Genomic DNA, 14776 nt, shown 5'->3' with positions numbered 1-14776 from the left:
AACAGATCCCCCCCCCACACACACACACTGCCCTCCGCAAAGATTACAACCCTCAGCTGTTCAGGCAAAACGTGAACAGATTCCTCTTTTTATCTATTCCTCTTGCCTACAGACATCACTAATGTGCTATAGGTTTTATGGCGATATGTGTGTGGATCAGATATTTAAAAAAAAAAAAAAATCAGGAGTGGTGGTGGTAACAGCATTAGAAAAGTTCATCAAAGAAAAAAAATTAAGAATGGGTGAATAAGAATATGATACACTATGGCGAGCAGTATGGCTTTTTGAAAGGTAGGTCATAACCTAATAATTTACTAACTTTTTATAATAGCGGCAGCTGAATTGGATAATGGAAATGGCTATGCAATGATAATGCTGGGTTTTCCAAAGGTGTTTGACAGGATACCACATGGAACATTGTTACTCAGATGGAAGCAAATGAGGATGGATGTTGAAGCTGGTGATTTGGATATGAGAATGGCTTAGTTAATCAAGGTGATATGATGTGTAGAGAGCTTGCAGAATGATTTTAATTGATTTCCAATATGGACAAAGGATAATAGCTGCCAGGGTAATGTGGAAAAGCGTAATGTTATGTATTTTGTGATGAAAAGATTATCAGCTGTGATACAGTTCCATATGGAACTGTACACCAGGAAATTAATGAAACTAGAGATTTGGGGATATTGGCTTAATGTTCAGCTTTAAGAGTTGAAGTTCAGAGAGTGCATTGTGAAGGTTCTCATAGAATTACAGTGGTATCTCGCTAATCCGAACCTCTTTAGTCCGAACCCTCCAGTAATCCGAACTGCGGTTTGAAAGAAAAAAAAAAATTATTTATTATGTATTATTATTTTGTGTACTATTATTATTTAATAATTATTTTAACTATTATTATTTATTTTATTATTATTACAGTATAGTACAGCATTTTTTTCATACTGTCGATTGTACGATTATACTGTAGACCTATTTTGATTTATTGTGTGTTCACGTTTGCTTTTTTATACCATACAGTACGTACCGTATTGTCGGCATGTATCACCGCTGTCCTTAATGAACTGATTAGTCACCACTATTGCACAGTGTTTGTTTATCTTTACGTTCCTACAACAACGACTTAGCCTAAAATCTGGTTGTTTATAACGCTCAGTTTTTCTTTGGTTATTGAAATGAAATGTCTGAGTTGTCGTTTATTGTTTTGTGTTTTCGTAAGTTTTCAGTGAATGATTATCAATTGTTTTAGTAAGTGATTTTATTTTTCAGATAAATTTTAAAAGTGACAGTTTTTATTGTTTATTAACTTCATTTTTTATTTTACTGTTTTAAACACTAAAATTTATTTCTTTAAAATGGCTACCGGGTCAAAGCCTAACAAAAGAAAACACGTAACATTATCATTGTCGGATAAGTGTAAAATAATTCAGGTCTGGAAAAGGGTGAAGCAGCCGTACAACTTGCTACTAAATACAATGTCGGCAAATCTACAATCAGTGACATAAAAAAAAACAAAGATAGGATTTTAACTTATGTTTCAACCACAGAAGAAGGACCAAGCAAGAGACAAACTCTGAAAACAAGTGATTTTTCTTTACTTGATTCTGCTGTTTACACGTGGTTTCTTCAAGAAAGAGGTCGTCATACTCCCATCTCCGGAGACATTTTAAAGCAGAGAGCTAAGCATTTCCATTCACAAATTTACCCGGATCAGAAATTCAAAGCAAGTGATGGTTGCCTAGAAAAATTTAAGACACGCCACGGTATTCGGTATCTATCAATATCAGGGGAAAAACTGTCTAGTGACTTTTCTGCCGTAGAACCATTCCGAAAAGCTTTTTTAGAAAAAATTCTTGAATTAAATTTAACCGATGATCAAATTTATAATGCGGACGAAAGTGGTCTTTGTTGGAGGTCATTACCAGAGAAAACTCTAGTTCACAGAAATGAAGCCTCAGCACCCGGTCGAAAAATGCACAAAGAGCATGTCACGATAATGCCTTGTGCAAACACCTCAGGAAAACATAAATTAAAGTTACTTATGATTGGAAAATCAAGAAACCCAAGACCATTTAAGAACTGCTGCCTTCCGGTTTTGTACCGAAGTCAACGTAAAGGATGGATGAATATCGAACTTTTTTCAAACTGGTTTCACAACGATTTTGTACCGTCTGTTAAAACTTATTTAAAATCCCAGAATTTGGAACAGAAAGCACTTTTATTATTGGATAACTGTCCTGAACATCCTCCGGCAGATGAATTGATTAGTAAGGATGGAAATTTTACGGCTATGTTTTTGCCTCCAAACTGTACTCCATTGTTGTAACCAATGGATCAGAACATAATGCAATCCATTAAATTAAAATACCGTAAAGACCTGCTTTTAAATGTAATTTCCAAAAATTATGACGTTACCACATCGATAAAAAACATAAATTTGAAGGATGTAGCATTCTCAGTTGCTGCTGCTTGGGAAGCCATCGAACCTGAAGCAATTCGAGCGTCATGGAAAAAACTGTGGCCTTCTAGAATTTACCAAGATAACTATGGTGATACACAAAAAGAGGAAATTCAAAACGTGCATGATATGGTTAAAAATATCAATCCAGATGTTGAAATTTCACAAACAGATGTTACGGAATGGATTACAGGTAGAACCGAAAGCGAATTCGAAATCAAATCAGATGCTGAAATTATAAATATGACGATGCAGAATGAATTAGAAGACGATGATGACGATGAAGAATTCGAAAAAAAAAAGTAAAACATGGAGAGGCAGTTGACAATTTCAATATGTGTATAGAATGGGCTAAGCAGAATGATACGCCATTCCACAAAATTTTATTGCTAATGCAGCTCCGAGAAGAAGCATTCGAAAAAAGTTTAGCTTCCAAGAAGCAAAAGAAAATCAGTGACTTTTTTACAAAGAAATAAAAACTTTTTGTGTTATTTTGTGAAACTTTTTTTTGTGTTCTGTACAAGAAAGTGATATTTTTATGCAAATTAAATTATGTACTGCACTATGCAATTTTATTAAATCAGAATCCTCAACAATACAGTACATACAAACTAAGTTTTTACGTTACAATACAGTTGCTTTTTTTTTCTATTAGTTACCTCATTTATTTACAGAATTAAATTGACATATCATTAGAATCTGATTATTTTGTCTTAAACGCTAGTTATTGTTGCCTCTTGGGAGAAATTCGCTAATTCGAACGAGCACGGTTTTTATTAGTTCGGATTAGCAAGATACCACTGTACTTTGTTATTGAGGAACATACTAACAAACAGATATAAAGAAGTTCTCATTAGGCCTTGATATAAACACATCTGGGTTAATGTGCTCAGCTCTGGTTACTTTGATTTCTTGGGGATAAGAAAGTGGTGGAGAGAATCCAGAGTCAAGTGACCAAAGTGGTGAGGTGTTGATATGTGTACAAGTTGATAGGTGTAAAGAGGGAAATATGAGAGAGACATTTAATTACTTCAAGAATTATATAGGAATGATGCAGAGGATATATTTAAGTGTTTGGCTAGAAGAACAGAACAAGGGTTCATACCTGAAAATTGAGTAAAGGTGTGGTTAGTACAGGTGTGAGGACTAGATTTTTTTTTTTTTTCCCCTCAAGAGTGGTAAATGAAAATTATGGGTTGGCAACTTGTGTGATGTGAGTACTTTCTGTCAGTAGACTTCAATAAGAGGTATGATAGATAGTGTGGATGCCCTGCAATGACTCTTCTGACTCCATGGATTAATAATGTATATATTCATTTTTATAGTACTCATTTAATTTTCTCATATTTAAGATCCTTATGAAGCTGTGTGTGAAAGCAGTCTGTATGGAATAATAGCACACCGACATTTTTTCTCATGGACATCCATACCAACTTAAACTATCCAGAAACTGTTTTACTTCTGGAATATGAGAGAGAGCAGCTTGCTCTCATACTAGGAGAGAAAAAAAAAGTTATAGGTTCTACAATTTTTGTTTTGGATTCCTGAAAATAAAAACGACTTATGTGCAGTCGTTTTTATTTTCTCTGACTCTACAACTTATGTGCAGATAATTATGCAGCATGATTCATGCAAGTATATAATCATCAACACTACCACATTTAAATTTTCCTCTGTTGCTTTATTATAATTCTTATTAGAGATTGAGTAGTCACATTCCAAATTGTATAATTGTATAATAAAGTTACCAATTATAAAATTACTTTTATTAGATGAAGAAGAAAAAGAAAAGAAAATTCACATTGAAATCAAACCCCTAACTAACGGTGCTCCTATGAGTGCTAGCGTGGATGAGTTAAGAGCAACAATTGGCACACTTTCTCTATCTCCAATATCTCAACATACTGTAAGTAAAAATATGTAATAACATTTTTCTTTATTATATAGATATCCTGATATTCTCATTACCATTTGCACTTACAAGAGTCTTTAGTAAATATCCATTTAATTTTTGTATACATTTAATTGCATGCATTTTGTAGCAAGAAAAAAAAAAAAGCATTATGTAATAAGGAATTACAGGAGTAACCAGGAATTTTTCCTGTAATAAGGAAAAATCAGGAAGGTATTAAAACTGCTGAGAAACTATTGAAAAACCTTAGAAATGGAAAATACTGTTCTAGCAATCAGAGATGATCAATGTCACATCAGAACTGATGATAAAGATGTCTAGATCTAACCCACAAACTCGGGATTGCATATTATTAGTCATTGAGGTAGAAAGAGCCATCAAAAACCAGAAATACTAAAAGGTGGCTAGTATAGTTGATTTTCTATTAGAAATGCCCATTGTGGAAGTATAAGATTTACAGTGCCACTGAAGATGCTATAGAACTTTTATACAGCAGCTTATAAAAAAAAAAAAGTTTTTTTTTTTTTCATTATTTTATTTTTATGATTACAGAAGAGTCATTAATATAATATCCATCTGTAAAAAGGTCAGCAAAACTGAATATGAGAATTCCAGTGATATCGCTCTACTTAGTGTTCTAGGTAAGATTTATGCAAGCTTTCTTCAGAAGAGGCTAAGAAAAATTTCTGATCAGAAATTTGGGGATGAACAAGCTGAGTTTGAGCCAAATAGACTTTTTTCTGGATCAAATTTTTCACTTTAAGACAAACAGTTGAGAAATCACTATAATGTACCAAGGATCTTTATTTAATCTAGTTGACAAGTTTAGGTGTTAGACATTATTCATGATTTATTTTAACAGTTTTACAACACCAAACAAAGCTAAATTATAAAAGGATGTTAAGTTATTTAGTTACTCCTTTACTTTTATAAATAATTCTATCCATCCATTTCAAATTACTAGTTAAAAAGTCATATCCTAAAAAATTTATACATAATGGTTAATTTTGATATCACTTATTTACTAACTTACCACGAACAGACATTCTTGATTTAATAAAGTCTAAATTCCTCCTTGATATCTTTGAATCATTTAAATTTACTATGTATGGAGGTTACTTTACTTGACATGGAAAAATCTACAAATAATGGTACTGCAGTGGGTCCCCCCCCCCCATTCCCCATCCAACTTTTATATGGAATACTCTGAGAACGAAGTACTTACCACTGCTGCTTTCAAACTCTTAATGTGGTTATTGCTTCAATAATGAAGTATTTGCCATTTGGTCCCACGAGCAAGACACTTTTGGAATTCTTTTTTGCAATTTACTTTAACAGCCAGTACCCCATAATTCACTTCACAACTGAAAAGAATCAGATAACCTATTATGGATAGACAGGATGATCTGTTAACATCTGCCTTTTGCAGAACATAAAACCAATTTAAGACTTTAAATCTTTTGTCCATTACAGTTTAAATAGTTTCACCTTACTTATTGTCACATGTAAACTGTAAAATGTTTTTGCTCGGAAGATGCTAGTTTGAAATCTGGCATCTGCAGTATAAGTCTTCAGGGTTCCTTAACTAAATTGAATGACTTTGCAACAAATTTTGTATGAAAATCCATAGTACTGTTCTCTATTGTTGCATTGGGCTTCTAATCATTTCATTTTATCCATTCTGACTGCTTTTTTTCACCTCATTACACTTTCTTCTATATTGCTCTTCTATTTGTTCTGATGTATCCCTTCTTATCTTCAACATTCTTTTCTCCTGTACTAACTTCAGTGTTTCTTGTATAATCCATTTCTTCTTGATCTTCTCTTCTTCTGGTACTGTTTCTTCAACTGCATCTTCTATCGCCTTCATTACTCTTTTCACTCCTAAATTCAAGTTTTTTTCTTTCTCCACACTTTTAAGTTTCTCTTCTAACACTGTTCTGTACCTTCTTCCTATTTCTGCTTTACTTATTCATGCTGTATCTCTTCTATTCTGATGTTGGGATTTATATTTCTTTTTTAATTTCAACTTGATGTTTGCAATCACTAAACTATGGTCCGAGTTTATATCCGCTCCTTGAAAAGTTCGACATTGCTGTACTGATGTTATCCATCTTCTTTTAATCATAATCATATCAATCATGTTTTTGGTTTTCCCATCATTTGATCACCACGTCCATCTTGTGTTACAGATCATCATCTCGTGGTCCACAGCAAATTCTAACAATTTTTCACCTCGTTCATTTCTTTCTCTGAAACCATATTTTCCCATGACCCTTTCCCAACCATCATTATCTGTTCCAACTTTGGCATTCCAATCTCCTTCAATAATTAGCACATCTTGCTTTGGTATTGTTTCTATTGTCTCTGTCAGATCTTTGTAGAATAAGTCAATATCCTCATCTGTGCTCTCAGATGTGGATGCATATATCTGGACTATTGATATGTTGAATGGCTTTGCCTGAAATCTTGCTGCTATGATTCGTTCATTAACTGGTTTGTAGCCTAACAGTGCCTCTCAAGCTCTTTTGCTAAGAAGGAAGCCAACTCCTGCTTTGTGCATGGTGAAGAATTTGCTGATAATATAATCAGTGAGCTGTCCAAAAGCTAAGGATGAATCACGTTTTTACCTGTATATGGAAAAATTTTCAGGACTGTAGCTAAATGTGGACATAAATTTATTGCTAGCATACTAATATATTACACAAAAATGTGTTATAAATTTTGTACAAATTAAATTGCAATATATTTTTGGAAAAAGTAACAAATTTCCTAAGGATGTAGTTGATGTACAGTGTTTACAGAAAACTATGCTGATAGACATTTCAGTATAGAATATGTTCACACTGAACTGCGATGCAGCTCTCACAATGTCATACTATGCTTAGCACCAAGTGATTCAGGAGTTCTTGAGGCAAACTGGCCCACTGCTCCTTCAGAGCAGGATAAGGCCGTGTATGTTTTCTAGGGGAGAATTTCGAGCAGCAATGCATCTCTCTACTGCATCCCATACATGTTCTCTGGGGTTGGAATCTGGAGAGCATGCTGGCCACTCAATATCCTCAGCCTCCAGAAGTATCTCCACTGCTCGTGTATGATTTGGTGTCGCGTTGCTTTCCATAAAAATGAATTCTTTGCCTACAGCACCATTGAACAATCAAACATGACTTTGAAGAACTCTGTTGCAATATTGTTCACTGGTCACAGTCCCCCTTTTTCCAGCACTTGTAGCTTGGTAGGTCCATTACGCATAATGCTTTCCATCACCATGACCCCAGCTCTTGCCATATCTATCCCTGTTCAAGAATATTCTCGATGGTTAGCAGTATCACTTTCATGCCAGGACAAGTGTTGTCTAGAATCATAGGAAAGACTAAAATGATTCTCATCTGTAAAAAATTTTTATGGATACATTGCCACTGAAAACATGCTCTATGACAAGCTGTGAATAAAGGGATGCTGGGCATATAGGCTTACTTGTTGCATAGGTTTCCACAGTTTATTGAGATATCCAGGTATCTTTGCCTGAATGGAACTGACTTGCCATGGTGCATTGATTATGTTTTGCTATTATAACCAAAATTCTGCCTTCATGCTCCATGGTAGAGTGAGGACGGCCTCTTAGCAAAAGTCTGGCTCACATTCCTGACTAAACATACACACATAAACACAGTAATAAGATCTTTTTTTACTGTGATTACATGCGTATGTTTAGTCATGAATGTCCCTCCCATAGTTTTAATTATAGAACAATGGCACACATTCCATTGGTTTGAAACACTGCCCAGAGCCTGGATACAATGCTATCTGAGATTCCAAACTCTGGCAATATCAGTAATTCTGTGTCCTCCTTCAAGCTTTTCAGTAATTCTTACTGCATTTGTAAAATCCTCTAGATGATGTCTGTGAGACATTGCAGGATATCCAAGTTTGCAACTTTATTCCTTCAAACAAAATTCGTTTAGTGCAGCATTTTGCCAATTCAAAAATTTGAATGTGTACATTCAAATTGCCACAAGCTGATTCATCTGAATTTGCTGTTGTAATCTTCAGAAATGGTGTTCGTCCTTAGGTTTTGGATACCAATGTATATACATAACTGTAATACCCAAACCAAGGTAGAATCCATATCAGCCAAAGAAGTTCAGAAACAAACCATAGGGTATCTTCAGATTATACAAGGCAGTAGAATTTCAAATACAAATAGTTATAAATCAAAACTAATATCCTAGTGGGAAGCATCATGGAATAGAGAGAGAATAATAATAAACTATAACAGATATAGCCAGAAATCAGACTATTAGTCTGCTTTGTAGCAACTGTAGAGAGGAATCTATTCTTGCTAAGCTATGCATAGTCAGTCATCTTGCATGCTACATTCTGTTTAGAAGGAGAGTGACATAACTTGTTTGAGTGCTGTATTTCTGTTTTAATGACATCTCATTTAAATATTCTGCCATCATTTTCCAATGAGTACAGATATTTTTGTTTAGGGCTCTTAACAGTGTCTAATTCTATATCCACAGATTTTTTTTCTGACTCATCCATCCTGTGTTTTTAATATTATGGAGAAACAGTTTGTTGGTATTCATATATTTCATCCTTATAACCTTAAATTTTTTTTTTATATACAGTCATGTTTGAATTTTTTGCATTTATTTTAAACATGAACTTGGCACGTTGTAGCCATACTTACTGGTTTGACATTAAACACTAAAATAGACAGACAAGCAGTCTTCAGATCATGACTGTTTGACAGTAGTTACTACGTTAATTTCAAGCACTCAAATTGGTAATGAATCATAGGTAATTTGTTATTCCCATGCAGTCTGACCCATGGCAATATTTCAGCTGAGATTAATATTAGTAATGCAAGTGTAGATTTTGTCATCTCAGCTGGTGTAAATTAAATCATCCTGATCATAGTCATCTCACTTTGTCACCATCACTGTGAAAATACAAGACAGACACACACTGAGCTACACCTTCCACTTCACCATAACATTTTATCCAAATGTGCTATCTTACATGGCTCCCTTTATATGCAGACTATAAAATTTTTTCAGAATAGCTTTCGTTGTGAAGAATTCATAGACAAAAATGCACATGTTGGAGTAATTTTAGAATAACATTATTACTGTAGAGCTCTTGTCAGGACTTCTTTTGGTAATTTGTTTACCCAAGTGAGTATATTAAAATCATATTAGCTGTAACAAGCGACTATGAGGTTTGCTATGGAAAAAAGTGAGCAACTTCTAAATGATTATTATTATTGCATAGGTATCTCTGTGGTGTCTGAAGACTAATTGAAGGAGACCCACATTATTCATATAGCATGTCATACCTCTCATAAATGTAGTGGCAAACATCACTCACAGCAGACTCTGGCAACCCATTTCACTCATTCATCACTCTTCAAGAGAAAAAAAATCTGGTCCTCACATACTTTCTAACAACACTCTTACTTAATTTCTAGGAATGATTTTGTTTTTTTTGTCTATCAACCAACTTTTGTAACCTACTAATTCTCAGTATATCATAAAGACCATTTCCACATACCACCCATCTTAGTCACTTGCCTCTGGATCCTCTCCATCACATTCTCAAAGAATCCAGGTAGCCAGAGGAACACTTTTATCCAGATGTGGTTTATCAAGGACATATCTTCAATAACCAGGTAATCCTGTGAGCTACTCGGACCACTTTGCAATATGCCTTCTGAACTCCCTCTATCTACCAACACTCTCAAATCCTAGCTTCATCAGTTTCCTGCAGTACAGTTCCATCAGTTCCTGAAATACATAATTTTACATTTCTCCACATTAAACTTATACTCATGATATTTTGCCAGTATTGTCAGCAATTCCTGCAAGCTCTTTACATTACCGTGATTTTCTTTTGCATTACCCTTTTTCTCATCAGCAAACAATTGATTATTTCCCTTCATTCCCTATATTATTTATGTACAAATTAAATCAAATTATGTAATGAAAAGAACTGTCATCACATAAATTTATAAAACAGGAAATAAAACTACATTAAAGGAATTTAGCTAATGTTTCTTGAATGATTTATGCAAGCTAACTAAGCTTACTTCAGAAAAGACTAGGAAATATAGATATTGAAAAGCAAATACTAAATCTGCATGGTTTAAATGGGAAAACAGAGTGATACTTGCAGATTAGAATTAGAGCTGAAGAATACAAAGATTTATGTCAGATCAGGTTAAATCATACTTAAAGGGACATACACTATCTCCATTGGCTATATGTAATCCATAGAACCACATAATAAGGATTTTTCAAACAGAATTTTGTACCATTTGGTTCATGTTGCTTCAGGTTTATATTTATAAATGTGAATAGCAAGCTCAAAATTTTGGGAGTTACCCATTGCATGATTTTTTTGTTTACTGGGTTTTATTTAATTTTCATTTCTTTTTTTTTTTAAACTATTTCAGTGAGTCAGTTTTGCCCCTTCAGAGATATCGTTTACTATACAAAGGATAGAAATAGCTATGATTTTGAAATACTAAAACAAAAATCAATGGAGATTTCTTAAAATTATTCCTAGTATTCCAAAATTAAAGTCAATAGTAAGATTATTCCAATACCAGACCTACTCTGCTATCCAATATTGGCGTGCTCGAGATCTTAAATGCACGCATATGCCTAATAATACAGTTAGAGAGAGTTATTTTTTAAACTCATCAAGGCTTGAACCTTAACACGTTGACCGCCGTATGAATCAAATACGATTCACACTACATTTTTTTCAATGCGCTGCGTGAATCATATTTGATTCGTATAAAGATTTTTCTTTCATGCCATGTAGTTCACCCGTAATTCATATCTAAATGAAATGCTTATGAGTAATGGAAATTTGGGACCTGGTAAACAGGTTTATATAGTTAGCACGGTAGAATTTCAACTACATGTACAACAGGTGACCTATTATAGGGGTTTTATTTTTACCTGATTTAGGCCAATTTCTAATGTTGAATAAAACAATAACAATGGTGCTAAATATTTATTTATAATATATGTCATTATAAATGTGTCTTCGAAGACAAGAAGTATAGGCTTTTACCTGATCGGATAGATCAATAAAACTTTTGCTTTTGTTATAGTCCATAATAGCTTCCGGCTTTTGTACTTCATTACCATTTCTTTCTGTAAGGGATTTCATTTTGTTTGTGTGCTTTGTTGATAACATAAGCACTTCACGTTTATCACACCATTTTATTACCACCACCCCTGTTTCACTTTCTTTACCAATTATTTCACCCTTTTTCAATTTCTTCTGGGTAACATCCTGTGGAATTCCCTTTTGAATTTTTCTCAAAGTGCTTACAAGGTGTGTTTGTCTATTCAAATGTTTGTGCACTAATTCAATACTGGTATAATAATTATCTACAAATATTGTGCATCCATTGTCAAGTAGATTCTCACAAAGTCCCATAACAATTGAAGTTGGAACTATTAGTAGTATTGGTCTTTTCTGCGCCGCAGTATATCTTGAAATCATCTGTATATCCATCTTCAATACACAATTTGAATAGTTTTATGCCAAATTTGTGTCGTTTATTCTTGATGTATTGACGAAAGGCAAGACAACCTCGGAAAGGAACTAAAGTTTCATCTACGCAAATATTACTCAAAGGCGTCATTATTTTCTGGAAATTTTTTCTTCTTTGATTTATGAGAGGTGTAATTTTATAAAGTCTTTCAGAAGTATTTCCACCCCGTTGTCTGAAGTGCCAGTTACTGAGAAGAAGATCGAACCAATTCCTTGACATAACTTGTTTGATTTCTGTAGAATAGAGGATATTATTCGACCAATAACACTCTAATTTTGGCATCTGCACTAAACCGAACCAAATTTGCAGACCCAAAAATATCTTCATTTCATTGGGATTTGTGTTTTTCCACTTTCTTATCCTTGCTTTTGGTAAAATTGTCTTACTGAGTTTTTGAAGAGCGTATGTGTTAGTTTCTTGTACCATCAGGTCCAGCAGTCCTTCATCAACAAGCATAAAAAAGAAGTCTACAGGATGTTTATCATGCATTTCTTCAATAATATTTTGTTTTATTCTGAAATTATTATCCACAAACTGAAAATGTTTTAGATTATCACCTGTAATTTCATTCCATTGTAGGTCGGTTGAATTCACATTTCCTAGTATTTCATCTGAGGAAGAATCATTAGTCAAATGCAGATTTCTTTTAACATCGTCATCAATTGTTTGTTCTACAGAATGAGCAGCAGTAAACTGAGATGTACTAGGAGCGAAAACTTCGGTATTACTAGTTGTAGATACTTCTATTCTCTTTCTAGCAATGAGAGAATCAGAATCCGAAGACACAGAACTAAGATCACTTCCGTTGTAACTTCCGACAAATATTTGTATGGTTCGTCATCAGATAGAACTTCATTTATCAAGGCTTCTAAATGACATTCTTTGTTTGTAGTCTCCCATATTAGGGCAATTTATAACAATATTTATCACTATAACAAATTTATTCCACAGGACAAAACACTGAACACATATAACTGTTCGTACGCATCATAGATATGCAAGTTTGACCTTGTGTGAAGTGTGACTCATGTGTGCACCGCTCGGCCCAGTCGGTGAAAAAATTCTTCTCAGGCCACGCGGTGCACACATGATTCGCACTTAACAAATCTATTTAGCTGCATGAAATAGATAAAAAAAAAATCATAAAATATGATTATTTTATGTTACTTTCAGCAAATTGTAAAATAAAAAGAAGTTGCCCCGGGGATCACAAACTTTTTTAACATTACAGCGGTCAATGTGTTAACAGCTATTTGCTAATGCTTTTTTGTACTGTTCAGAGCCAGTTCCTGTACAGTTATCTTGCTGGTTATTTCTATGTTTTTTGCATCTGAAGAAGTCTGTGAAACTAGTTGTGCGAATAAAATCTGCTTTAATTTTTTAATTCTCGGTGTTCTAGTCATTAAATACTAAATAAAATATATATATATATATATATATATATATATATGTATGTATCTCCAAATTGATGTTATCAAAGATAATAATACATGCCAGAAGATATCAATAGATCGCTTTCCCAATCATAATAAAGCAGATAGGTGCCATTTTACATCAGCTGGACAAGATAAAATAAATGCTTGCATTCCTGGTTGGCCAAGTGGTTAATGTATCCACTCTCCAACCAATAGGTGAGTTCAAATCCTACAATGGGCATGGATGTTTGTTATTATCTTTAACCTTTCCTTTAGTGTTACATGGTGACAGCATTCATTTTACACAAATTATGGACTCTACAACCATGTTATAAATAATTATTTTAATTTCCCGATATTTAGACCTTCATATTATTAAGGTCATCATCTAGAATACACACACACACACACACATATATATACAGGGTGTTCGGGATAAATTTGACATATTTATAATTAATTATATTTTTCCGTAAGTTACATGTATTAACACACACTTCTCTACATTTAAAAGTTTGGACCCTTCTTCATTCATATACAAGATGTCAGAAAGGATGGATAGCTGGAACCCACCTGAATCATGGAAGAGAATAACTTGTATCATGATGATTCGTGCCCGCCATCAAAATAAGGATATTACGACTGCTGCCCAATGCTCCCTGAATACAGTAAAAACAATCAGGCATGAACTAGAGACTTGCAATGGTGACTACGAGGATGTAGCAAGAAGAAAGATCCCTAGCAGACGATCTGATTGCGTTCGTACAGCAGAATTCCTCGCAAATCTGCAGGAACAGGTGTTGAAGAACCCTGGCATTGGAATTCGGGCTTTGTTCGTGGAGTTGCTAACTGTAGTCAAGCCCTGGATAACAAGGGTAGCCAATGGTAGGCCGTATGTATGGCAGCAGGATTCGGCCCCTTGCCACACCTCTGGGAAAAGTCAAAAATGGTTGTCTGAAAATTTCTACGACTTCACCAGTCCAAATGTTTGGCCTCCAAACTCCCCAGACCTTAACCCCATGGATTATTTTGTATGGGGCGCAGTTGAAAAAGACACCAATCGCACTTCCAGTAATACAAAAGCCCAGTTAATGGATAAAATTAAAACAGTTTTTGCGGCCCTTCCCAGGGAGACTGTAGCATCAGCTTGTTCGAGGTTCCGAAGCAGAATTGAAGCTGTGATCGATGCTAATGGTGGTTATTTTGAGTAAATCTTGTTGATAGTATTGTAATTAACTCTGCCTGTAATGTTTTTTTGTCAATTCATTAAATTTAATAGATACAAAGAAGATTTTCTTTTTCCTTACGAAACTGTCAAATTTATCCCGAACACCCTGTATATATATATACAGAGACAAGCTAAATTACATTTCACATAGTATGCTGAAGAGACAATGATTTGATCAATGGTTATT

The 14776-nt window shown here is 34.2% G+C and overlaps 1 protein-coding gene across 3 annotated transcripts in view; it reads left to right on the top strand.

Annotated features, from left to right (window-relative positions):
* LOC150108520 (F-BAR domain only protein 2) overlaps positions 1-14776 on the top strand; it is a 521764-nt gene that overhangs the window by 305741 nt on the left and 201247 nt on the right. For all 3 annotated transcript variants that reach the window (XM_090390828.1, XM_090390826.1, XM_090390825.1), the window contains one exon: positions 4228-4361. In XM_090390828.1, coding sequence (XP_090246954.1) covers positions 4228-4361 — 134 coding nt within the window. The remainder of the gene's footprint in view (positions 1-4227; positions 4362-14776) is intronic.

The sequence above is a fragment of the Typopeltis vanoorti genome, chromosome 3 (genome assembly GCF_054136105.1).
Source record: "Typopeltis vanoorti isolate ZY-2024b chromosome 3, IOZ_Tvanoo_1.0, whole genome shotgun sequence".
NCBI classification, from domain to species: domain Eukaryota; kingdom Metazoa; phylum Arthropoda; class Arachnida; order Uropygi; family Thelyphonidae; genus Typopeltis; species Typopeltis vanoorti.
Note: the sequence above shows the minus strand (reverse complement) of the source record. Positions and strands in the feature narration are given on the sequence as shown.